The following is a 24,253-nucleotide window of genomic DNA, read 5'->3' on the forward strand; positions in this document are numbered from 1 at the left end:
GAAGATGTTAGTACTTGTAAAACATTGCTCCTACAGTAGATAACTGTATTTAAAACCCAAACTTTTTCCTAGTGAATGCATGTTATTTCACGGCAGTGATAGAAAATACAGTAAATACTGTGCTACCCAGAAAACCTTCTCTTTGTTTGTATGAATAATCAAAGATGTTATTGATACCCAGGAACCAAAAACCTAAGGTGTGTTGCAGTCTTGCACAGATGGTATGTTTGAATGACTTGCATCACATCTGATGATGTTCAGCACTTGTTTAGAAAGATTTTCAAGTATGAGGAAATGTCTTGCTTGAAAGTGAAAGTCGTTTTTTTCACGTGAGAAGGACAGTATGTTTCTCATCTAACAAAACTTCAACTGATGCACACTTATCTCCAATTCAGTATCACTCTCTATGCACTTTTGACATGGTGTCAGGAACAATACACTAATGAATGAGTGTAAAATGAGCATGCCTTAGCGTTGCTGAGGTAATAGTGCACAGAAAGATCTGGTGTTTGTCTTGTGCTTCTCGTTTAACTTCTGGTTCAGGGACTTCATGCTACAGTGTTTTCAAATTCGATTTGCAATTTGATTCCTGAAAACAGGAGGTGTTAGACATACTTCTTTTATGTATGTGTGTGTTAGAAATGTTTAATGAATGTATTTTAGATAATTGCTTCAGATAAAAATTACGAGAAAGAGGCAAGGCACAAAGATACTAAGATCAAATGGACCTAAAATGTTAATCTGGCAAAGCTTTATAAACCACTTAATACAGTACTTTCACCAGAAATGTGAGGAAATATTATTAGTGGAATGCCAGGCCTTCCTGGCATTTTATTTTTGATGGCTAGTACATTGTGGCTTTACTTTCATTTTCCTAGAGATTAATAAGGATATATGTTGGGTAGTAAATGTGGTTACTATTGATCAGCAATGGGAATTCATCTGTTCAGGGGATTCTTCGGTTTGTTTTCTGCCAGGTTCTGGGCTCACTTGTGTGTCATATCGGCATGTCACAACTTTCTAAAAAGATCCTGCAGCACCATCTGGTGGACAGCTTTCTTGTTTCATTTATATGCATTGGAAATTCCATTAGAAGTAACTCATCACTTCTTTTTTACCCCCTTCTTAGAATTTTTAACATGCATCACGGAAATGTTTCCTTGACTACTTAAAGCAAGTGTAATGTTCAGTCTTAGAGATGAGTCTGATAACTGGAAAATATTTTTAATATTTTGATTATTGTTAATTTAGAGATAAATGTAAATGTAGCTGGAAGATTTTTATGTATGTGTTATATGTTACAGCTCAAAGCACATTTTTGTACAATTACACTTTTTTCTTCCAGGATGAAAATATGATCAACTTTATCAAAGGTGGCCTCAAAATTAGGACGAGTTACCAAATATACAAGTAAGCCATTAGAAAACAGTTTCAGTGTTGGTATAAGCAGGTACAGTTGCATTAATGCCTCCAAAATAAATATTTTTATAGCAATCATAAAAATTATACTTCATATAATTTCTAAGTTCTCCCTTCTCTCCTTTTTTTCCTGTATCAAAAGAGAATGTCATCAAGTGCTACAGATGACTCAGGGGAACAAAAGCAAAAATGAAACTCATTACCAGTTTGAAGGAGGAGTAAAACTTGGAATCGGAGCATTCAACTTGGTATGACTTTTTAAGACTACAGAAAGGCCCTTGGGATAATTCTGTAGGATTTTTTTTTGCAGATACAGTACTGTAATCCTGCTTTAAAAATTACACATTTGCAAAATGGAGATACAGACTCTGAAGATTTTATACAGTATGAAAACAGCAGTGGCTTTTTGTGTGCATGCTTCTAGGATCTTTCTACTAACTCATTCATAGTTGTGTTTAATTCTCTTGGACTAATTTATGTATGTATTTCTTGAGAGGAAAAGCAGCTACATCTACCTGTGTGTAGCAGGAACATTTAAAATGCTGATGCTGTTAGTTACAGGATACCTGGATTGACTGCTTTTATCCTCACACCCCCACATATACCATTCTTTTGCTTCAGTGGCATACTGTAGGTTGGCATAGATAATTAAAAATTCAGAAGAATGAGGAGAATGAATGTCATGGCAATGGTGAGAGTTGTTTTTTGCTGGTATATTAATTCCTGTATCATTCCAGACTAGAGCTGGCCAGTTCCAAGTATGGTCAGAAGAACTCGGTCTGCACCTGTCTGTCTTTAAAACCCAGACAACTGGTAGATGTCTGTGTTCATAAGTGCTCTCACCTTTCCTGTTCTTCATGAAGTCTCCTCAGTAGGAAGCTTAACAGAAAAAGTCTTTGCTGGGCAGGATGTATTAGGGTGAATTACCTTCTTGTAATGCTTGTTGGAAAGGTGGTTGTGACCTTCAGAAGTTTTCTGCTGTGTAGGATGTAGAGAATGCAGTTACAAAGGGAACAGCAAGTGGATGTCATAGAGGGCTAAAGTATAGGAACAGTAAGTTAGTATTTCTAAAACAAGTATTCTTGCTGATCTGCTAATTCAGTGCTCCCACAGTACGAACAAGTAGAATTTTTGTGATACTATTGTCATTTGGTTGGGAGTAAAGGAATATGACAACTGTAGATTGAGTACTACTAAAATAGATAATACTTTAATTGCAATTTACCTACAATTTTCTAACTCTGATCAGATGAATACAGAAGAATCTGTCACAATCTGAAGAAGCACAGCTGGACTGTCTTGCTGTTTCCATGCTGGATGATCAAAAGTCTGGGTTTCCTTGAAGGTGTAGGCTGATTGTATATTGTTGATCATGCATATCTATTTTCAAGTTCTTTTGTGTTTTACTCTTTCATTAATGTTTAATGGCATTTGATATAGTAGCTGGCATTTTTGGTTTTAGTTTATGGTAGTTTTACCTTTTTTAAAAATGTATATAAATATTTATCTTACTCTTGCTTGAAATGTATTTCAGATGCTGTCACTTTTACCTGGAAGGATCCTCCGACTTTTAGAATTTATTGGATTTTCTGGCAATAGGGTATTGGATCTGATGCTTGTTTTTTCAAAGTAGTCTTTTCTCAGATATGACTTTAAAACCATTCAGTCTCTATATTTCACACTAAAAGTATAATGATCTATATTTTTTATTGGTTTTTTAGTTCTATTAAAAGATGAGAAGTGGGGTATATGATGCAGGCATAAAAGCATGTATGGTGATGTTCTGATCTTCAATAACCATGGGAAATGACCAGTCTGCTTCAGAGGGGGGTTTCAAATTGTGATTTCCTTTCCTTTCACTGATCCTTAAGGAGAGGAAAGGAGAGGATATCAGCTTTCTTTCCTAGCCTGTACAGTCAGAAATTAATGTTCTTCATACCAGTAACCAAGGGGAGTCTCACAGTTTTACACTTTTCTGCCCACAATTGCAGCCCATTTCTTTGGGAGTAGGAATTTCTGAATAGCATGTGTCACTGTGGAATCTGAGCACATATTTTCTCATCCATGAAAAAGTATTTATAATCATAGCCTTGTTTTTATAAACCTAGCCTTGTTTTTTAAGTATCTTACAGCCCTTTAAAACTCTTTCTGGTACCCAAAATAGATAAGAAAAATAATACAAAAAACCCAACAACCCAACCAAAGCAATCCACAGAATTATATGTAACTGAAGTTCAAGTTATTAGTTACATGTCATCATATGGTTTTATCGCTGTTTGTCCACAAATACGGTTCTGCTAATTTAAAATTAGATTTCAGTAGGGACCTGTTCATTCTCTTTCTTCCTGTGAAAGACCTGGTTCAGGCTGAAGCTTTTCCATAGTGCACTTTTTTGCCTTGACTGAAAAGGCAATAAAAGCTGAAAGGAAAGAACAAAGAACTTTAGAGTATCACCACATTTTTTTATGGTGCTTGAATTCTCCTGTAACTCATCAAATTGCTGTGCGGTAAAACTTCTGTTAAGTTAATGCTTGTTTTGAGGCAAAACTGTTAAAATCTGTTATGTTTCTGTAGAGCCACTGCTCTTGAGCAGGGAGGATCTGAGCTCATCTCAGCACGTCAACAACAGCTTGTCAAAGCTGTCATGCAAGGGGCATAAACTGGAAAGGGTGGGAAGAAGTTTGATATGTTGAGCTGAGTAAGTTTCCTTGAATCTGGATTCCTTTTTTCAGCACACACAGATTCCATTGTAGTTTCTGGAACCAGTATCTAGAAGTTGGTGTGCTGGTATGTCTAATACTTTGATCAGAACCTCAAAACAGTGGCTGACTTGATGGAAGAGAATTAAGGATAACCAGGTGTTTCCATGAAGGAAGTCTTGCTGACAGGTAGCACTGGAACAGCTGAGAGAGGTTCTCACTGAACCTAGATTTAAAGACATTATTCTAAAAGGCTCATAGCCAGAAAATCATAGGGAGGGGATGTAGATCTGTGTGTCTGCATGGTCAGTGTGGTGTTCCTGTTTTACCAGAGAACTGAAATGCATGGGTAATTTTATGTAGCTTAATCTTCTCTTTGCTGAGTGCTATCAGCTGTGGCAGAACTGTTTTGGTAGAAGGCTGTGTTGGATCTGAGATAAAAGTGCTGTTTTACAAAATACTTATATCTGAAAGGAAAACTGAATTTGGGGGAGCCAGAAACTATTAATGGTAACTCTGTATACTCATAGTTAATTCTGCATGTCTTTGTGATGCTTCTTAGGAGCTGGGCCTCTGCCAACTACGGGAAGGCGCATCTGGCAGCAGTTTGAGGGCCATTCTGTGTACTTTCACCCTGTTGGTTTATCATACTTACGTCTCCTTAATCCTTGGTGAGACCCGCTGTGAGCTGTTCGGTCATGCTATGCATTGATAAATATTTGGATTTTTTTGAACTCAGTTTCAAAACTGTGGCCAATTAGCTTTGTAATAGGAGATTACTGTATGCTTATGATATGAAACTAATATCTCTGACAAAGCTGTCTGCAGAAATAGTGAGGGTAGATATTGTTGTATCAACATCTCGTTCCATTTGCAGGGCTGTGTCAACATGCAACAGCAAAATATCACAAAACACTTCCAAATTCAGATAAGTCCTTATCCATAAATTAATGTCAGATGTTGTGAAAAGTTACCTCCAGAAAGAAGTCTGTACGCCCAAACAATTTACTTGGAATGTCAAACATGTAGATAATTAATTGCTTTTGCCACATGAGGGTAAAAATCACCTTTAATCTATATGTATCTTTGACATATATTTTCACATTCTTTAGTTTGGAAGTATTTTAGCCCTTGTCCCTCAGGCTCATCAGGAAATTAAGGAGAACTTCGATTTCTTTTAGTATTACCTGTACTTCATTACTGAGCTCAAAATTAGGAAAGGAGGCAGCTGAGGAATGTTTTCTTAACTTGCTAAAGCAATTAAAGGCACCTAAAAATATAATTAGAATATATAATGGAACAGTTTAAAGATTATTCATATATTCTGTTCTGTTTCTACTTAGACATTTACTATCCTAAAAAAAAAAAAAAAAAAAGCACTTAATACTTTCAGGACAATTCATTTTTATAGAAACACAACATGATGAAATAATTCTGCTTTTGTGTAAAAGCAGTCAGTCTTCTGTTAATCTATTCATCCAATAATATGATTTGGAAACCAAAATCTTAATCTAGGAAATTCATGTGTTTTAAGTACATTGAGGTTGGTTTGTTATGTTTTCTAGGTACAGGGGAAGCCAACCTTCAGGAAGCAGACAGTCTCCTTGAACCCTACCTCCAGAAATTTCCAAATGTATGTATTTTCAATGAGTTTTGTAACAGCAGTGTACTTCCCTGAGCTTAAAATAGTAACTGGGTATTTTTCTCATCTCCTTTCAAGGGTTCCATTATTCTATTTTATGCTGCCAGAATAGATATACTGAAAGGAAATTTTGAAAAGGTAAGTGATTTTTTTGTTTTTATTTGTTTAGTGTTCAACTTGGGAAAAATGCCCAATTCATCTAAGTAATTTATTTTAGTTGGATTGATAGTTATGCTCTTATCCCTGTTTGTGTTCAGTGTCAATACTGATTCCAGCTCTCGAAGTGAGACTGAAAGGGCAATTTATCTCATTTTACTAGTCAGGTGTTTTCCACTTGGGTGTTAGGTAAGAATTTGCTCTGTAATTAGACATGGCTCTCACGTGGAGTTGTAATTTTCATCCTTCTTACTTCACTACATTGTAGGCGCAGCTGAGGTTCCAAGAATGCATAGCAGCCCAGCAAGAGTGGAAGCAGATCCATCATCTCTGTTACTGGGAACTGATGTGGTGCTACACCTTTCAGCAGAACTGGCTTCAAGCATATCGGTATGCAGATCTGCTCAGCAAAGAGAGCAGGTGGTCAAAGGTAAATGGGCAGGTGGACATTGTTATGATATACCAGTAGCCTCTCTGCAGCTGAATTTATGTTAATTCACACAGTAAGCGTAATGTTTCTTTTCTTCTGAAACCAATAAGCAAATACACAAAGGCACCAAAATGGTAGGTTTAACTGGGTGGTTAAGGAGGAGTTTTTATGTCACATTCTGAAGCACCAGAACCAGCGCTTCAGCCCTTCTGAAAACAGAGGTACTTCTCACAGTTGTGAGAAAGAGGGAGAGGAAAACTGTTAACTTGCATCTCTAGTCAAGTTCTAACACTCACTAATAAAACTTGGCTGAAAAAACTGTGTGTGTTCGTTAAGTATAAACAGATGAGAGCATGCCTACTCAGCAGATGCTTTGTGACATGAAATGAGAAGGCTGCTGGAGGCAGGACTCATGAGAAATGTTGGGGTCTCTACCTTTTCCTTGTAAAAATGTTTCTCAAAGCATGAGCCAATGACAATGTGCAAATAATTTGTGATACATTGTTTTGTCTGTTGTTTGTTCCTTTCTACATTACTGTTTTATTATGCTTGGTGGAAAAGGGGATATAGCCAGTTCTTGACAAAAGGGGAAGAGAACAGTATGTTCAACGTGAAGTGCAAATGTTTTGAATAGAATTGTGGATGTTTCTTTTTCTCTGCAAAGTCCAGTTATTGAACTTTCTTTGAATCAGTACTCAGATATTTTCTTCTGGTTTTTTGGGCATGTCTCTACACTTAACAGATCATATAGTAACAGTAACAAGTTTTTGGAATAGTTATGTCATTTAGCCTCATCTCTTTCAGTGATTTGCATCATAATTTGTCCTGTTCTTTGTGGGAGACACCTTCAGCATTCTGACTAGCTTTTTTAGAATATTAATAAATTATAAGAATAATAAATAATTAAAATAGAGCATAAATTATGTGACAGAGAGAATGCTAGACTTACATATTTCCACCTGCCTGAGAATTACTGGAAACACGTCACTGCAGCAAGTGGTATGAGAGATTTGAGTCCTTAGTGTATTGACTGAACACAGCAAATTAGATGTGGTAATATGTTGCCATTTCTTTTCGAAATAGGCAATATATGTATTCCAGAAGGCAGCAATTCTGTGTATGCTTCCAGAGGATGATTTGCAAAGGACTGGTGAGGACATTGTATCTTTATTCAGGTAAATATTTATAAAGCAACGAGATACGCAGTCTTTCCCCCATATAAAATTTTTTGACATGAGTATCATTGTCTTGTGTGACAAACTGTCTACTTGCAACAATCAACTTTTCAGTTTTTCTCTTTGCTTTTTAGCATTAAAATCTTTAAAGTGCTGCTTTTCTCAGCAAACTTACATCCTACAACTGCAGTCTAAGTGGTGTGAAACCATTTAAGATGTTATACTTCAGAGGTGAAAGGCAAATTTTACTAACTGAAGTAAGATGAAATAGAAGTTACATAAAGCAACTACTGTTTTCCATTTTCCTTCCTTGTAGACAAGTGGATGGTCTAAAACAGAGAATTGCAGGAAAATCTATCCCGACTGAGAAGTTTGCAGTAAGGAAAGCTCGACGCTATGCAAGTCCTCAACCAGTGAAGCTGATATTACCTGCCTTGGTATTTATGCTTGCTTTCTTTTCATCATTTTCAAACAAAAAAGAAATAAGTATAGGTCATTATACAGGGAAAGAATAATATTATCAGGTAGTATGTGTCTGCATTTTTAAAATAATTTGTTTAAAGAATTATTGCATTCATGCAATGGAATTTTTGTGAAGTGTGCTTGGGGCTGGATCACGCTACCAACTACCAAAACCAGAGCCAGATTTTTGATGTGAAAGCTGAAACATACAGAGAATGATTGATGTTGAGGCTGGAAGTCAGCTTTCAGCTAGAAACCTGCATGGGTTTCTAGTCTATGTGTACATGTTACTTAGTTCATCGGGACTTCAGTCCTTGTCTTCTAAACTCAATAGGAAGTTAAGGAGTACTTCACCACTTTCTGTTCCTCTAGTGAAAATGAAGACTTGTGGGTGTGGGGTGGGTTGTGTTGGTTTTTTTTTTTCTTATATTGAGTCTGAATAGAATGTGCAGAAGTTAATGATACTTGACTAATGCTATTGTAGTTTCCCATGCTTTTAACTGCAGAGGCATTAGTAGTGCACAGTCTGTTTATGTGTGCACAGCAATGATACTTTGCATATGTGTATACTAAAATATTTGTACATGGATAATTTAGCAACAACTTTTGGAAGACAAAAACCATCATTTGAGAATGAATTTATTATGTTAAAGCTCACTGATATAGAAAGAGGAGTCCAAAGAAAACTAATCCATCAGTTTTAGAATTTATTGTGTATTCAATTACATGTTAAAGACACAGTACTATTCAGTTGTGAGTATGTATCTTGCTGCCAAATCCCAGCATAATTTAAGAATTTGTCCATCATGGTTAAGCAAGAATAAACATAGTGTATGGTATTACTGCAGTAAGCATAAATTAGACAGGACTACAGAGTTGAAATGATATATGAATGAAATAGCATAATGTAGTTGATAAGTGTCAAGAACACTACTTCAGACTTTGACAGAACCATTTCTCCCTCTGAAAGCCCACATAGTTACATCACAAATACAAGACATTGTTGGAATATTTCTGCTTGTATCAGCTTCAGAATGACATCAGGCTTCACATTTGAGGTGTGATAACAATTAAAGTACAGTAGAACAAATTATACTCTTTGTGTTTGTGATGACTAAAGATATTGGCAAAGTTTTGTACTGGTTAGCATGAATTCTCTCTGTGTATTCTCATACTTTTCATGTGTTACAATGTGATACTTAATGCATTGAAACAAGCATATTGCTTACTATTGTACTGAAGCATCTGGGAAGGATTTTTTTTTTAATTAAATTTTGCGGGAATTATATTGGAAGTGTATGTTGGATGTGTATTCTGGAACCACATTGTTATCTAGAAAGTTTTATCTGCTTCCAGCGTTGCTCCATATGGAAGGTAACTGCCTGTAGATTATAGCATCAATATACAAACACATGCACAAGTGTGTGTTTGGGTGCACACATATATATATATATACACTGTATCTACATGCGTGTGCCCACAGATACACACACAAATTTATCTGTTATACTGTAGAAAGTAGCTACTTTCATCTGCTGCTATAGCTTATATGGCAGAGGCCTCAAGCTGAACCTAAAATACCCATTTTTGCAGATGTGTTACGTGGGTGCTGGTAAACTAATCACAAGATAAAACCTGCTCAGTTTTGGTTTTTAAAGATTTATGAAAATCCATGACTGAATCCGTTGAAAAGGTGTCAAAACACCTTTACAAAGTAAACCCAGGTTAACTTTGCCCACACACATTCAATGCCATTTTGCCTCCCCTGTGCGTAGATACTGTTGTGCAACTTTGATTAAATGATTATTAAGGCAAATGTCACTGTCTTTTTGTAAAGTTGCATGTAACTGACAGAATTACTTGTGCTCATTGTGGGTGGTGATTTGGAGTCATACGAATACTCTCATTCATGGTCTTCTCAACAGTGAGTGTTGTGGCTTTGAAACCTGTCATATTGTTTAAAACAAGTTTTTGTAGGCAGCATTTTTATATACTCAAAATATTCCATAACAGCCTTCCAAAGGACACTCTTTAGTTAAATATTTATGAAATTCTGTGACTGTCTTGTTTTGGGTGTTTTTGTCAGGAAATGATGTATGTCTGGAATGGCTTTGCAGTTGTGGGCAAAAGAGCAGACCTCACTGAAAACTTACTGGTAACAATTGAAAAAGAAGAAGCTGCTCTACAAAATGAAACTAGTAAGTGATCAGTTACAATGAAATTAACAAGCTGGTAAGAAATACTGACATTTTTTCTTTGCTTCTGTCTGCTAGTGTTCTGTGAGGTAAGAGTTGGACACACTTGGACAGTGTGCTGTTAAATCTGAGTATGGAGATTTTGGAGCCACGTGAAAGCAGTCGTTCTTCAGTATGTTCTTTATCTGGCTTGATTGGTGCTGCAGAATACAGAAAACTCGAGGATGTGAGGTTATGAATTACAGAACTTTACTGATTCTTACTGTGACTTTGCAGTCTCAGAGCATTCTTGGAGCATAATATGCTAATTTTTTAAATGTCTGAAAAGTACTTTTTTCTAAACCAATTTATACCACACTTTAATACAGAGGACACATACTGAGCAGAGTATGACTAAGTATAAAGGAAACAAAAAATTACTATGCATGAGTCTGGTCTTTACTTTCTGGCAAATTAAAACATGTTCGCTAGCTGCAAAATACACCATGTTTAACAAATTAAATTTGACCATGGTTTTAGATCTTGCTGTATTTGAAGCATAGATGTTCAGGATAATGTTTAGAGAATCAGTCCATAACTTAAATGAACTTAGGTTCCGTTATTACAACAGGTTTAGTGCAGAAGTACCTGGCTTTATCAGGTGGGTGCTGTTATGTATCATGTGAGCTTCTTGGTATATTACTGAATTCTTCCAGAATGAATAAATACTATCTTTTTTGCACATGAGACTTTTTTTAATGGTAATTCACTAAAAATAATTTCTCTTGAACCCAGATTTGAATCACACTTAATTTAGCAAGGTTTGTTTTGTCACGTATTAAAACATTAATTATGGAATGTAAAAATATGCCTAATTATGATTTACATATAAACTGAGGTGATGCATCAGAAGTTATGCAAGGACATACAAGAAATGCATAGTGGTAAAACCTGGATAGTATAGCAAACTAAATGAGTAACTTGCAAGGCCAAGACTAAATTGGGCCCCTTAATTTTTTTATGCTGTTACTCACTTTTCAGTATCACAGAATCGATAGTATGCCTTCTAAATCTGAAGCGTTTTCCCTCTTTTTGTTGTTGTATTAAAACCAAAAAGTATGAATATGCAAGACACCTGCAAATAATGTTCCCATGATTTCTGTGCAGAGGGTTCTGTCGTAAGTTTTTGGGAGCCCAGTGCTGTATCATGCAGAGGCTCGGACTGTAAGCACAGATCAGTTGTAACAGTGAATTGTATTTCCTGTTAAATTCCTAAGCAGAGATGTACAATGTGCCAAAATAAAAGGAACAGAAATAAACCCAGTATGTTTTTCTTATGGAAATATGGAGTTTACAAGTAAGATGTAATCTGGAAGCATATTTGGGTTTTATGCTTTCTGTATCTTGTTTAGTAATAACTGTAGTCAAATATAGTTTTGTTCTGGACTTTGTATCTGTGAGCCTGATGTGCTTTTAAAGATAGGGACTCAGACAAGATAAAGGCTCTGATTACCAGAATTGGTGCTGAACTGAGACCCAAAGAAAGTGATTAAGGCTATTAGCAGAGTGTGGCAAAGATAAAATATTATTTTGAGACAGCTGTCAGCACTAGGTAGCTTTAAAGAACTGCTAAGGTGATGTAAAAAAGTGTTAATTATATACAAAGGTCATTTAGGGATTGAAACTACTTAGAGAGCTGTTGATACTTCATTCGCTTCAAGTGAACAGGCACAGCAAGGAATCTGTCAAGACAGAGCTGAAAATAGAGATGGTAGAGCAAACAGATGGAAGATATTAGAAATTATTTTGTTTTCCTCAGCATTTCCGGAAGTCTTATTTTTCCACAGTTGTCATCTCAAAGATGCAAAAAAGGAATTTATCATTTCAAGAAAAATTAATTTCTTTTGTGTTTTATAATCCTGATAATGATATTTCCTCTGGTATAGAGAACTGCAGGAAGGTGGTTCTTCCACATTTATTGCAAGGTTGTCTGTATTAAATTGGGCTGAGCAATTACTGTCTTTTACTGTCAGTGTTTTGGCATAATAGCTTTTCTTCCTGAGGGAAATACCAGGGAGATACTAGTTGTTAAAGGCTGGCAAGCTTTTACTGACATCAGTGCTCACCCCCAGTAATTTCAATGAATGAGTCCTTTAGGAGTCACGTGAAACCAACACCTTAGCCTAGCAAAACAGGCTGGAGGAAATGCAAAATACTCACCCACTGTGCTTCTACCTGTCACTAAAAGCGCAGTCTTGTCAGTTATTAACTGTCGATACTGTCTGGGTTTAAACCCAGACAGAAATAAGCCTGAATGTACTGGCAAAGCACTTCACTGATTCCTAAGATGCTTTAGCCTTGCACGTTTCAGAACTGTTTATGTAGGATTTTTTTGGCAGACTATTAAGTAAAAAATTAATGTGACCTTAGAGAGCTGGTAATTAATTGTAAACAACATGATCTGAAGGGAGTGTGTTTTGCTTCTTGAATTGTTAATGTATGTGCCACCATCTGTCTGTCCATATGTGTTTTCTTTCCTTTCTTTTCCTTCCCTGCACCCAGCAAATGCTTTAAACCAAGGCAATAAAACAGGACCACGCGTGTTAAGGTTCTGTTTCTGAATTGCTTCACAAAAGCTATTTCCTCTGACATTTTTAGTCCTATCTAACATAAAACTTTCTTGAATTTTCCAAATATTATACACTACTAATGAAGCTTCTTCATCGTTAAGAGATGATGGGAATACTAATAAACACGGTTTCTTGCATTTACTGCTGAATAATGCGTCTGAAAAGTTCTGCAGGACAGAGTTCTAGTGTGTTCTTGTGCTTTTCACATTGCTGCTGCTGCTACTGGATGTCTGCCAGTGCTCTGCAACAAGGGAGGCTATTAAGACAATGTAGTGTGGAGGTTTTGGTCTCATTGTAGGTTTTGCTTCCTGTTTTGGATGCTACAAGTACAGAAATCTTTACCTGTTTTCAGTTTATGCATGCTTTGTGCTGACTTCCAGATACAGAGGACTGGGGAATATCTGGATATTTAGACGTCTTAGCCTGTATCTTTAAAACAAAAGATACAGATGTTATGCACACAGCTTCATTAGTAGACAGTATTTAAAATTGTGCTTGAAGGTTATATGTTTTTTGAGGTATAAAATCTGAGAAGCAAGGTTCTGAGTCTGCATATATATTCCCTACTGAAAATCTATTTTTCCTCTTCATAAGATATCTTCAAATTGTTTGATTTATCTTGCTCTTACTTTTAGATTGCAATGAATATTATATGGATGATGTGTGCATGTTGCAGTTACTGAAGGGCCTCTGCCTGAAACACTTGGGAAGACTCATGCAAGCTGAACTGTGTTTCAGTAAAGTAATTCAAAGGTAAAACGACATAAATAGACTTTTAACCTCTGTTTTGCCATTTCGGCTAAAATTTCTGATACTTTTGTAGAAGCCATCATGTTAAATTTTGAATAATAAAACTTCAACATCCTGTTAAGGAGCTAAAATTAAAATACCTCTGAAAGTAGTTGCACAACCACAGAACTCTGCTAAGATTTTTCTACAGCAATTTAACACTATATATCTTCATATAAGTCTGATTTAGACTAAATACATCAAACTGATGGGTAACACATTTATCTAAATACATTTGGAATTAGTATTGTTGTATTTGCAGAACTATAAATACAAGTAAAGATAATTCACATGGATTTCTTGGGGTTTTTTTTAGGATTTTAGTACTTCAGTAGTTAATGTTTCTCTGTGTAGGTGAGAAGTTGGTTTTGTTGCTGCTCGCTGCTGTTACTTGTTTCAAATGAAAACTTGAGTTTCCTGTGTTACAGATTTATCAAATACTTCAGGTGTCAAATCCATATCTTCTGTAATAACTTTTTTATATAACACTGAGCTATGTACTGATTGTAGCTGTAAACTTTTTAGAATTTTTAGAGTAATTAGGCTGCAAAAGCAGTTTTTACATGTGCAATTTTTCTAATAAGTAATTCAGAAAAAAAAGTATTGAAGGAGAATTTGTAACATGTAATTCTATTGCTTACTATTATTTTCTTGCCATCTTCCCTTCTCTTGCAGTTTCTAAGATTTCAAGTGAGTTTAGTCAAGCACTTTGCAAGTTACAGGGCAGTGGGGTTTGATTGCTTACAAGTCAAAGAAATGTTTCTGAAAATCTTGCTCCAAAGGTAGTTGACACAGTGCAGGCTTTTAGAGATGAGACATCTCAAAAATTTTCAGACAACACTTCTTCATAAAGTGGATGTTTTGCATGGGGAGGAGGAGAGGTTTTCTGGTAAATTAAATATGTACATTCTGGTCAGCTTTACTCTCTCTGTTTCTTGGGCTGCAGCAGTGCATTAAGACATAAGCACTCTGCCTGCATTACAACACACTTTCTGTGCATCAAGGCTTGTCTTGGTGGATGAACTTCCTCTTTAGAAGTGTTTCTGTCAAAATGTTGAGAGCTTTTCCAGTGTGTGTTGTGAACTTTTCCACAATATTTTCTGCAATATTGGTTGATGTTACTCTATCTGGATAAGAATCAAAGAGGTGACTAAAAGACACAGGAAAGGTCAAGATGTGTGATGCCGCCTTTACCCTATTCTGTAGTGGCAAAATCAGCTTTCAAGAGTTCAGATCCAGGAAACCTATGGTAAAGTTTAGAACAAGAAAGAATTAATCTTGTGGAGGAGGGTCAGGTTAGGAAAAATGTGGACGAACTAGACATACATCCATCCATGGCAACTGGACATAACAAATGAAATTGTCATATATCCATGAGTGCTGAGGAAGCTGGCCAATGTCATTGTGACACTCCATTATCTTTGAAGGGTCATAGCAATTAGGGAAGTTTCTGAGGACCAGATAAAACAAATGTCACCTCTGTCTTCAATAAGGACAAGAAGGAAGTTCTGTGAGACTGTAAGCATGTCAGCTTCTCATCAGTCCCTGGGAAGGTGGAGTAAATAATTCTGGAAACCATTTCCAAAATCATGAACATCATCAGGAGTAGTCAGCAGGGATTTATGAAGGGGACATCATGCTTAACCATCCTTATATTCTTCTACAATGAGATTACTGGCTCAGTAGATGAGGGGACAGCAGTGGATGTTCTTCATCTTGAGTTTAGAAAGGTTTTTGACACTGTCTCTCATGATATCACAGGCAAACTGATGAAGTCTCAAATAGGTAAATGGGTGGTGAGGTGGGTTGAAAACTGGCTGAACTGCTGGGTTCACAAGGCTGTGATCAGTGGCATGAAGTCAGCTGGAGGTCAGTCACCAGCTGAGTTTGATACTGGGGCCGGTAGTTTGTAACGTCTTCATTAAGATTATGGTACAGAATGCAACCTCAGCAAATGTGCAGATGATACAAAGTGGGAGAAGTGTGTGATAAACCAGATGGGTGTGCTGCCATTCAGAGCAACCTAGATGGGCTGCAGCAATGGGCTGACAGCAACCTCAGAAGTTCCACAAAGGGAAGTGCCAGTCTGTACCCCTGGGAAGGAATTAACCCATGCACCAGTACAGGCTCAGGGCTGACTGGCTGGAGAGCAGCTTGTCAGAATATGCCCTGGGTATCCTGGGCATCACAGTCAACCCCAAGTTGACTGTGAAGGAGCAATGTGCCTTTGCAACAAAGGCAGCCAACAGCATCCTGAATTGCATTAAGAGCAGCATCAGCAGCAAGTCAAGAATGGCGATCCTTCCACCCCCTCAACACCGGTGAGGCACCATCTGGAGTACTGCATCCAGTCTTGGACTCACTGGTATGAGAGACGTGGGTCTAACAGGACCACAAAGATGGTTAAAGGATTGATGCATTTGTCATGTAAGAAGCTGAGAAAGCAGGGAGTGTGAAGCCTGGACAAGAGAAGACCTGAAAGGGTTGCCTGAATGAAGGGATTTTGTTGTGTTTTTTTTTTTAAAAAAAAAACAAGTGACAAAATGAGAGGTAACGGCACAAACAAATACAGGAAATACGGCACAAACAAATACAGGAAATACGGCACAAACAAATGCAGGAAATACGGCACAAACATAAGGATTTTTTTTTTATTGTCAAGTTGGTCAAACACTGGCACAAGTTGCCCAGAGAGACTGTAGAGTCTCCATTGTTGGAGATATTTGAGACCTAGGTGGACACAGTCCTGGACAGGTTGCTGCCATTGACCATGCTTTGAGCAGAGGACTGGACTAGATGATCTCCAGAGGCGCGTTCCAGCCACAGTGATTCTGAGAATTTCTTGTGTTGAGGAAACATTGAATTTTCTTAATTCTCTGCTGATTTGTTCAGGCAAGCTAGGTGTGTGGGAAATAGTATTTGTATTATACTGCCTAACCTAATGAATGTTGGTTTTATCTCAAGTTATCTTTTTTGGTGTTGTGGGGGGTTTTTTGTTTGTTTTTTGGGTTTTTTTTGTTTTAACTGTAAGTCACACAATAGGGTCCCAGTCTTGGAATTGTGTTCGTGGTGGCTTGGGTAACATACCACAATACAAAAAGAAAGTAGGAAAGAATAGATTTTTGCTCCTAAAAGGTCATGTTGGCAGTATTTTATATCCGCTCTTTACAGGTGTAATTAATGTGCACAGAGTTAACCAGTAGGGAAGGTTCCAGAGTGTTTTCTCTGGCCATGTGCTTTTACAGGCAGTGATTGCATTTTAAAATTGAGTGGTTGCTTGAGGAAAGGCTGCAGTTAATCATTTCTGTATTTTTCTGGTTTTCTAGTGAGAAGCAAATAAAATATGATAGTTATTTGGTGCCATTCACCTTGTATGAGTTGGGTCTTCTGTACAAACAACAGGATGAGAGAGAAAAAGCAGTAAGATACATAGAAGCTGCAAAGTAAGTGGAAATTTTTATTTGTATCAGCCTGTAGATGAAGAATAACTGGGTAACTTTAGCAGTGAAGGCATGTGCCTTTTCTTTCTGCCAGCCCCTTTGCAAAATACAAGTAGTTACAAGTCTGTGTTTGTCACTTGAGTTGTCTGATATAGTTGAATTTTACAGTTTCAGGAAACTGTCCTTCAGACCCAGTGGAGTAGACAGTATCACACAAGATGCAGTATAAAGGGAAAATGTCTCCTTTTCATTTAGGCTTCAGAGATGCTGAGGCTCCACTGCATGCATGAAATGGAGCAGGAGAGTCCAGAGTAAGGATCTATACCACCTGTGTCCCAGAGAGCAGCTGTGGGGCTTACATCTGCTGTGCTAAAGGTGTTAGTGGGAGTAGGTTGAAAGCCAGTACGCTTCTGACCACCTTCCTTTTTGCTTTTACATCCTGTCACAGAGGAGCAGTAGGGAGCTAAATTCACTGTACAGCAGTATCTGTAGATTGTAGTATGGGGTAGAATTTGCCCCTTGTGTGTACAGAAAAGTGTACCAGTTGTGCAGTGGTGTGGTAAGTGTGAGTTAAAAACAATCTCCTAAACCCTTTTTTAGAAACATAGCAGTTTTTTTCTTTTTGTTTGTTTGGTTTGCATAATGCGATTTCCCTGTGTTTTATTGTTCTGCCTGAATTGTGTTTCAAAGCTGAACACACACTGTTGGCTACTAGCCTTTCTTTATTGTAGACTTCTAGATTGTCTTTCCACAGCAAATAAGTAATTGGGAGGGCTGCTGTAAGAATCAATGTAAGTGAAAGAAGTAGTAAGACATGGACTCAGTTTATCAGGACATTTAATTGTTAGTACTGTGTAACTTTCTGCTCAGTTTGTGGATGTGGCTTTAAATGTCCCATAACTCCCCTGTGTATCAACCTCCCTTTCCTGTTGAAGGAATGAAGGCTGTTACCTTTGGTGCTTCAGTGCATGTATGGAGTAGAAACAATCCAGGCCAAAACCATTTTTCTTAACATAACTTTATTGTTTGCAGGAACAACTACAAAGAATACTCTATGGAGTCCAGGTTGCACTTCAGAATTCATGCAGCACTTGACAGCTTGAAAGTGTCACCTGCTTCAACACCTTGAATGAGGAGGGAAGCTTTTAATGCATAGCCTACGCAATCTTTTTGCAATCTTTTTTTAATCATGGAAAAGAAACAACTGATGATTGTATTCTGTCATCTCTGCTTTGATGTGTGTCATTCCATTAGACTGTTCTTTTTCTGTATAGTACATATACTGTAGCTACTTGATACTTTAAAGAAAAACTTATATTTTATTTGATAAAAATAATTTAGTATTTGACTTGAATGGGGGATATTTTAAAAAGTTGATGGTGCAATAAAATTTAATGCAAACACTTTATTTTTTTATATGAAAGCAGATGCTGGTTAGACAGTAGAACTGGTGATAATTTCTCATTTTTTTGAAGGTCTGATATTCTGTAGTACACTTCAGACCTTTGCCTCTGGAACAAAAATGCAATGTCTGCAGATAACCTTACACACATTTGGCATACCATATTCTGAAATTTGTGTTCCAGAGGAAAAAATTCATCAGCTTTAATTTCATTTTGGGAACAAAATGAACCTGTCTGAAGTGCAATATTTTTACACTGTCAGATAACGTTAAGCAGGGCTACAGGTATAATATAACGTCTTTGCAGGTCTGTTTCACTCAAATTAAGTGGTTACAGGGGATAATTTTTCAGCCATAAAAATGAAGGTCTTCTAGAGACATTAAGATATCACGTATTCTGCATTCTTGCCCTAAAGCAGAATCAACAGTCTTACGTTGTTTCTGACAGAATTGTTTAACCTGCTTTTCTTAAAAAAACTCCCAACAACTTTGCACTGAGAGACATCCTGGACTTATACAGGATGCCTTTCCTAGTAGGAAAGCACTGGGAAGTTTTTCCTGTCTACTCCAAATACTTTTTGGCACAACTGAAACAGTTTGCTTCCCATCTTCCATGTCATGGATCTGGAGAAAGATTGTTCTTTTCCTTTTATGAAACAGTCTTTTAATATTAAAAGATTAGCCCCCTTATTGATATTCTTTGTTCTTGGATTCCAAACCAAATAAATAAAAATTTGAATAATCTATTTATTTTCCTAATAATGGAAATAACTCATAGTAATGCAAGTTGATTGTGTATCCAGTTTTATACTTAGCATTAAGAAAATGTGCATATTCTAATCACAACTTTCTACCAAAAATGGGTAGTAAAATTGAGACACAAGTGCATGTATTTTTCTTTTAATATTAGTATATGAACATCAGTATGAAATTGAGTTTCCCAGTTCATTATATATGCAGATTCTGCTAGCTGTCTATTCCTAAAAATAAGAATATACTTGATTTTTAAATATGCACCCAATGACTTGTTCTTTCACCAATTATTGCAAAACTTGCCCATTTCTATATTTTATTAATGCCAGTATATTGACTTCTGCACAGTAAATTCATAGTAACTATGCTCTTGTATGTGAATCTGTGCCCTTAACTCCCATCCAAGAAAAAATACAACAAAATAAATAGGTGAAAAATGTGTCTTCAGTAAATGAGTAACTGAAAGTTTCTAATTAAGCAATCAATATAATGTAAATGCTGTAGTTACTCTTCTCAGGTGAGTCTTCTATGACTTTATAAATGACTTGAGTCATTTAATTGCATATAAATCTGCAATACAGTGGCATATTTACAGGTGAAGTAAGAGTTTGAAAATACGAGCTAAATAAACATAATGGGTCTTTCAAAGTAGAAACCTGATCCAAAGTCTGTTGTCTGCACTGGTTTGGATTTCTGCCTATTGTAAATGCATAACTAAATTATTTGTGTAAAATTATACACATGTAGATTTGGAGCTTAGGTACCTGAGACACTGAATAGCTGAAAAAATGCAGCATGCTTGTTTTAAAATATATTCCATTGAATGTAGCTAAAATACAAAAGATATTTGTCTCTTTGTCAACAGAGATTAGCTCTAATTACTTGCCCATTTATATGTATCTGATTATAAGCTGTGGGAAGCAAAAATAAAATTATGTATGTTATATTTTCAGACAATACTTTTAATACTGCTGGGTATTTATTTGTATGTTCAGTTTAGGATTATTTTGGTTTAAGCGGATTAGTGGGTTGTAGTAATCAACTGGGACCACTTGATTTTCTCATGAAAGGTGTTGAAAAGTTTTCAGTAAAACTTCTGTAATTTGATTAAAATAGTAATTCACTGTACAGAGGAGTTAGAACTGGGACTACAGACTCTCAGGATGGAGCATGAAGTAGTCTATGATATCTTGTTTTTGTGGGGAGTGTCAGTATTTTACGGGTGATTTGAAATGAAAATCACAATTAGCGAAAAGTAAACAATGAGCAATGTGTCATGTAGCAGTGTACTTTTTTTCACAGACTAGAATACTGACTGCACAGAGTAAAAGATACTTTTTTCTTCAGTTCAGCCTTCCAAGGTCAATATTAATGCCCTGTGTGTGTTATGCTGTCTCTTTTAAGATCAGCCTTTTTGCACTAATACAGAGAACGGACATATCAACACAAATTCGCAATACCCTCTGTAGTGTTTGAATGCCCTGAGGTCCCCAGTATAAGTCCTTTTTACAGCTTGTCTCCTTTTCTGTGCTGCTGTTCCAAATTTGTTTGTTAGAAAGCCTAATTGATCAAGAGTCTTAGCTATATTCTGGACTTTTTCTCCAATTTACTAACAGTGGAAATATAAATGTATGAGTGTGATTTGTAACCCTTCACATAAGGTAGGTCTTAGTAGAGTTTTAGAGATGCTTTTTCTTCCAAATGCTGCAGAAGTGCATGTCTCCCCAACACAATGCATCGTTGATGCAGTATTATTTAGTATATGATGTCCAAGTTAAGTGATTTGTAGCTAAGAGTTTAGATGAAAAGTCTGGCCTTTGTTTTTATTTTTCATTTTTTTTTATCCTGCTGTATACTGTACTGGGCCTTAAATGCAACTCTGATTTAGTCTTAACTACTTTTTATAATCTTCACCTCATTTGCTCTTGTTCCATGGGAATTTTGAGTAACGTGCTGAAACTTTGAAACTGAGCAGAGCCGAGCACTTAACACCTATGATGTTATAACCTCTCTTGATAATAGTAGGAATTGAAATATATGCAATAGCAAAGCTGAGTCCTTAATTTAAATATGTAAGTTTAGCATTGCTTGCTTATGTTATGACAAAAGGTCATTCTGATCTTTCTGATACTAGATGTTTGGGTTTTTTAAGGTGAGGAATAATAAAGAAGCCTGGTTATAAGACAAAATTTCTCATTGATTAAGAAATGTCTACTTAGAAAATATCATAGAAAACTTGTCTATGCATATCATTCAAATGCTTATTCTGTTGGTGAGAGATCATTGTATTATGTTTTTTAAGTCCTAGCTCACCACTTTTTAATAAAAACTGAAAGACAATGTATATTAAAAGAAAGCTAATTAAAGATTGTTTTATGCCTGTTCTAATACGCGTGGGTAGCAGCTGTAGTTAGCACCTTACAGCCAGGACAATGTACAATAATCAGATCCTGTTGTTTCTAAAACGGCTTGCCAACTAACATGTAAAAGAAGTATTTTCTTGTAACAAATCCAGCTTAGACTTTGCAATTATTTTATTACTAATACTAATGTTTAGTGTCCTTTTGTTTCTGTATATTCTTACACTGTGTAGTTCAACAGAGAATGTTTATATTTGCCCTGGTGGTGCGGTTCATTTACTTCTAAACTGTTGAGGTTTGGACATGTTCATATCTGGTACTTGAGTAAAACCAAGGTCAGAATAATGGAGGATGAAGGATGGTGAAATATATTCTGGTTTTAAGAGCATACAGAAATGTTCATTGAGATGCATTGGAATGGCTTCTACTTCAGAGGAATAAATCACATTTTATGCTTGTGCTACTGAGTGCTGAATTTGGCATTGCATTCTAGTTGTGCAGAAAGAACCTTCAACTGAGATAGACCAAAACAGTATCAACACAAAAGGTCTGATCTCAAGTTTAAACGTGCTGTCCTGGACATATAGGTATTCGTATGAAACCTATCTAGGCTGAGAGGTTGTACAAAACTGTCAAGCAGTAGGAGAGAATAAAGGGTCTTTTGAAATATAGACTCAAGTAGTTATATTACATTTACTTAATTTCTCACCGGAGAATATCACCTTTATATCACCTTTATATATATATCACCTTTATATCAATATCACCTTTAAATGGCATAAAATACAGGAGTGATTAATAAACTCATTCTGTTATCATTTATTTCATGAAATTCAGTGAGAACTAGAGTCCTAGGACACTTTTAAAATCCCAACATTAAAAACAGGGAGAAAATGGTCTTTTTACATATGTGTAGGGCTTGATTTTAGCGACATTTAGTAAAGTAAATGTTCAAAGTTACTTTTTTATGTGGCATAGTTAAACGTTTCCATAGTTGCATGTAATTTTACCTGATGCTTCTCAGCAAATAGGTCAACTTTAATTACCATGATGTGAATGATGAGAGTGGCGATTTTGCTTATCATAGGAACAGAGATAGTAGATAACTGCACTCACAGAAAGACAAAAGAATAGAGGTTCTTTTGTACTGTCCTGTATATTTGTTGCTGTAAGATGCTAATTGACTCTCAATGATTAGACATACCATATTCCAGAATAACACCTTTGCAGCTTGAGTGCTTGCCAGAGTATTGAATGAAGTACATTGAATAGAAGAAGGAGAAGGAAGACCCACAGAAGAAAGACAAAAGCACAAAAGTAGGAACTATATCTGCATTCATGCAATCATTTGACAGAAGTTATGTTACATTTATAAGTCTAAGCTATAGTCATCTGATCTGTTCAACACTTGGACTTCCTGCCTTCCAGCCAGGGGAAGGGTGTCAGTGGTGCTGTGACCTTAGCTTGGTTTGGTTGGTTGTGGGTTTTGTTTCTTATTTGTCTTTTTTAAATCTGGTCTTGTTATTTACTATTTTTTTTTTTAATAAATCCTGTAGGACAGCTTCATAGAGAAATTCAAGCATTGTGGCTCTCAGCTTCACAGTTTGTAGAGGAAAAGACTCTGGCCAAAATTAGAGCCTGTGGTTACATAGCAAATTCAATGTTTAATGAATGCAAAATAAAATATTCTCCTTTTTATAGAAGTGTAAGTGTGCAGTTCCAATCTGTGGAAAAGCACATATCAGCTAGTAATCACAGTTAGGAATACCTTCCTAGATTTAGTCATGCATTTAAAGAGATAATTTCTTCAAAAGCATTAGTACTAAGAAGGTTCTGTTGCCTGTGCTGTGCTTTTCTACTGTCAAAACCATAGCTGGAGCATCCGAACTGCGTGGGCCAGATTCAATGCGTACCTCAAATTTGGTACTCGAGTGTTGATGACTTGCCACTGTGTGAGAAAGTGTTTGCTGAAATCCAGCTAGAGGGGTTAATGTCTTTATATACTCAAGCACATAAATGTGGATCTTGGAGCTTTTTTTCCCTTGTAAAATAGGTGTAAACTACATTAAGGTAACCATTTTTGAAATGCTTAAATGAAGTCTTCAGTATCTAAAGTCAGGGTGGAGGGATATGTAAAATTAGGTTAATGCTACTTATATAGCTTATGTTAGGCTTAACTTGTTTCAGAGCATTAGGAGATATTCAGAATTAAACTTGATGTAGAAAAGAGGGCAGTATGAATTTAAGTATGGTTTTATTTTTAATACTGTTTTACTCAAGGGGATAGAGCTTATGTCCAAGCAAAACACAATGTCTAAATATAATGAGGTGCAGGTATAAAACTTCTATCCAAAACCCCCAACCCACTTTGATTAGATTATTTACCTCTCTATTAAGACTGTTTCTGTATTACATGCATTGGTGAACCTACTTACACAATATTCTACAAAGGAATCCAGCTACAGTTCAAAGTTTTATATGGTTTAGCATGTACATGCTCAGGCTTTACTTTGACAAGATGCTTGCTTAAATCTCATTCCAAACTCTGTAGTTGCATTAATACAATTGCTTCAAATCAGTTTGCATTAGTTTTTACAAAGGAACATTCAAAACTTTCTCATTGTCAACAGTGATGGGAAATGTTGGATGTTTTCACCCGCTGTTCAGTGTTTTTTACACTTGGATAGAAGACTATGAAAGAAAAGTTTAAACTTGTTTTGTG

General features: G+C 36.3%; 1 protein-coding gene across 9 annotated transcripts in view; it reads left to right on the forward strand.

The window, feature by feature from the left end:
- Positions 1 to 21,989, forward strand: part of TTC39B (tetratricopeptide repeat domain 39B) — a 75,516-nt gene extending 53,527 nt beyond the window's left edge. For all 9 annotated transcript variants that reach the window (XM_055790638.1, XM_027792732.2, XM_027792727.2 and 6 more), the window contains 13 exons: positions 1,346 to 1,410; positions 1,562 to 1,667; positions 2,954 to 3,019; positions 4,681 to 4,789; positions 5,684 to 5,751; positions 5,839 to 5,898; positions 6,185 to 6,346; positions 7,430 to 7,521; positions 7,838 to 7,958; positions 10,070 to 10,181; positions 13,423 to 13,540; positions 16,903 to 17,019; positions 18,049 to 21,989. In XM_055790638.1, coding sequence (XP_055646613.1) covers positions 1,346 to 1,410; positions 1,562 to 1,667; positions 2,954 to 3,019; positions 4,681 to 4,789; positions 5,684 to 5,751; positions 5,839 to 5,898; positions 6,185 to 6,346; positions 7,430 to 7,521; positions 7,838 to 7,958; positions 10,070 to 10,181; positions 13,423 to 13,540; positions 16,903 to 17,019; positions 18,049 to 18,145 — 1,293 coding nt within the window. In that variant the 3' untranslated portion in view covers positions 18,146 to 21,989. The remainder of the gene's footprint in view (positions 1 to 1,345; positions 1,411 to 1,561; positions 1,668 to 2,953; positions 3,020 to 4,680; positions 4,790 to 5,683; positions 5,752 to 5,838; positions 5,899 to 6,184; positions 6,347 to 7,429; positions 7,522 to 7,837; positions 7,959 to 10,069; positions 10,182 to 13,422; positions 13,541 to 16,902; positions 17,020 to 18,048) is intronic.
- Positions 21,990 to 24,253: the final 2,264 nt, after the last annotated feature.

Source organism: Falco peregrinus, chromosome Z (genome assembly GCF_023634155.1).
Source record: "Falco peregrinus isolate bFalPer1 chromosome Z, bFalPer1.pri, whole genome shotgun sequence".
In the NCBI taxonomy this organism is placed as follows: Eukaryota; Metazoa; Chordata; class Aves; order Falconiformes; family Falconidae; genus Falco; species Falco peregrinus.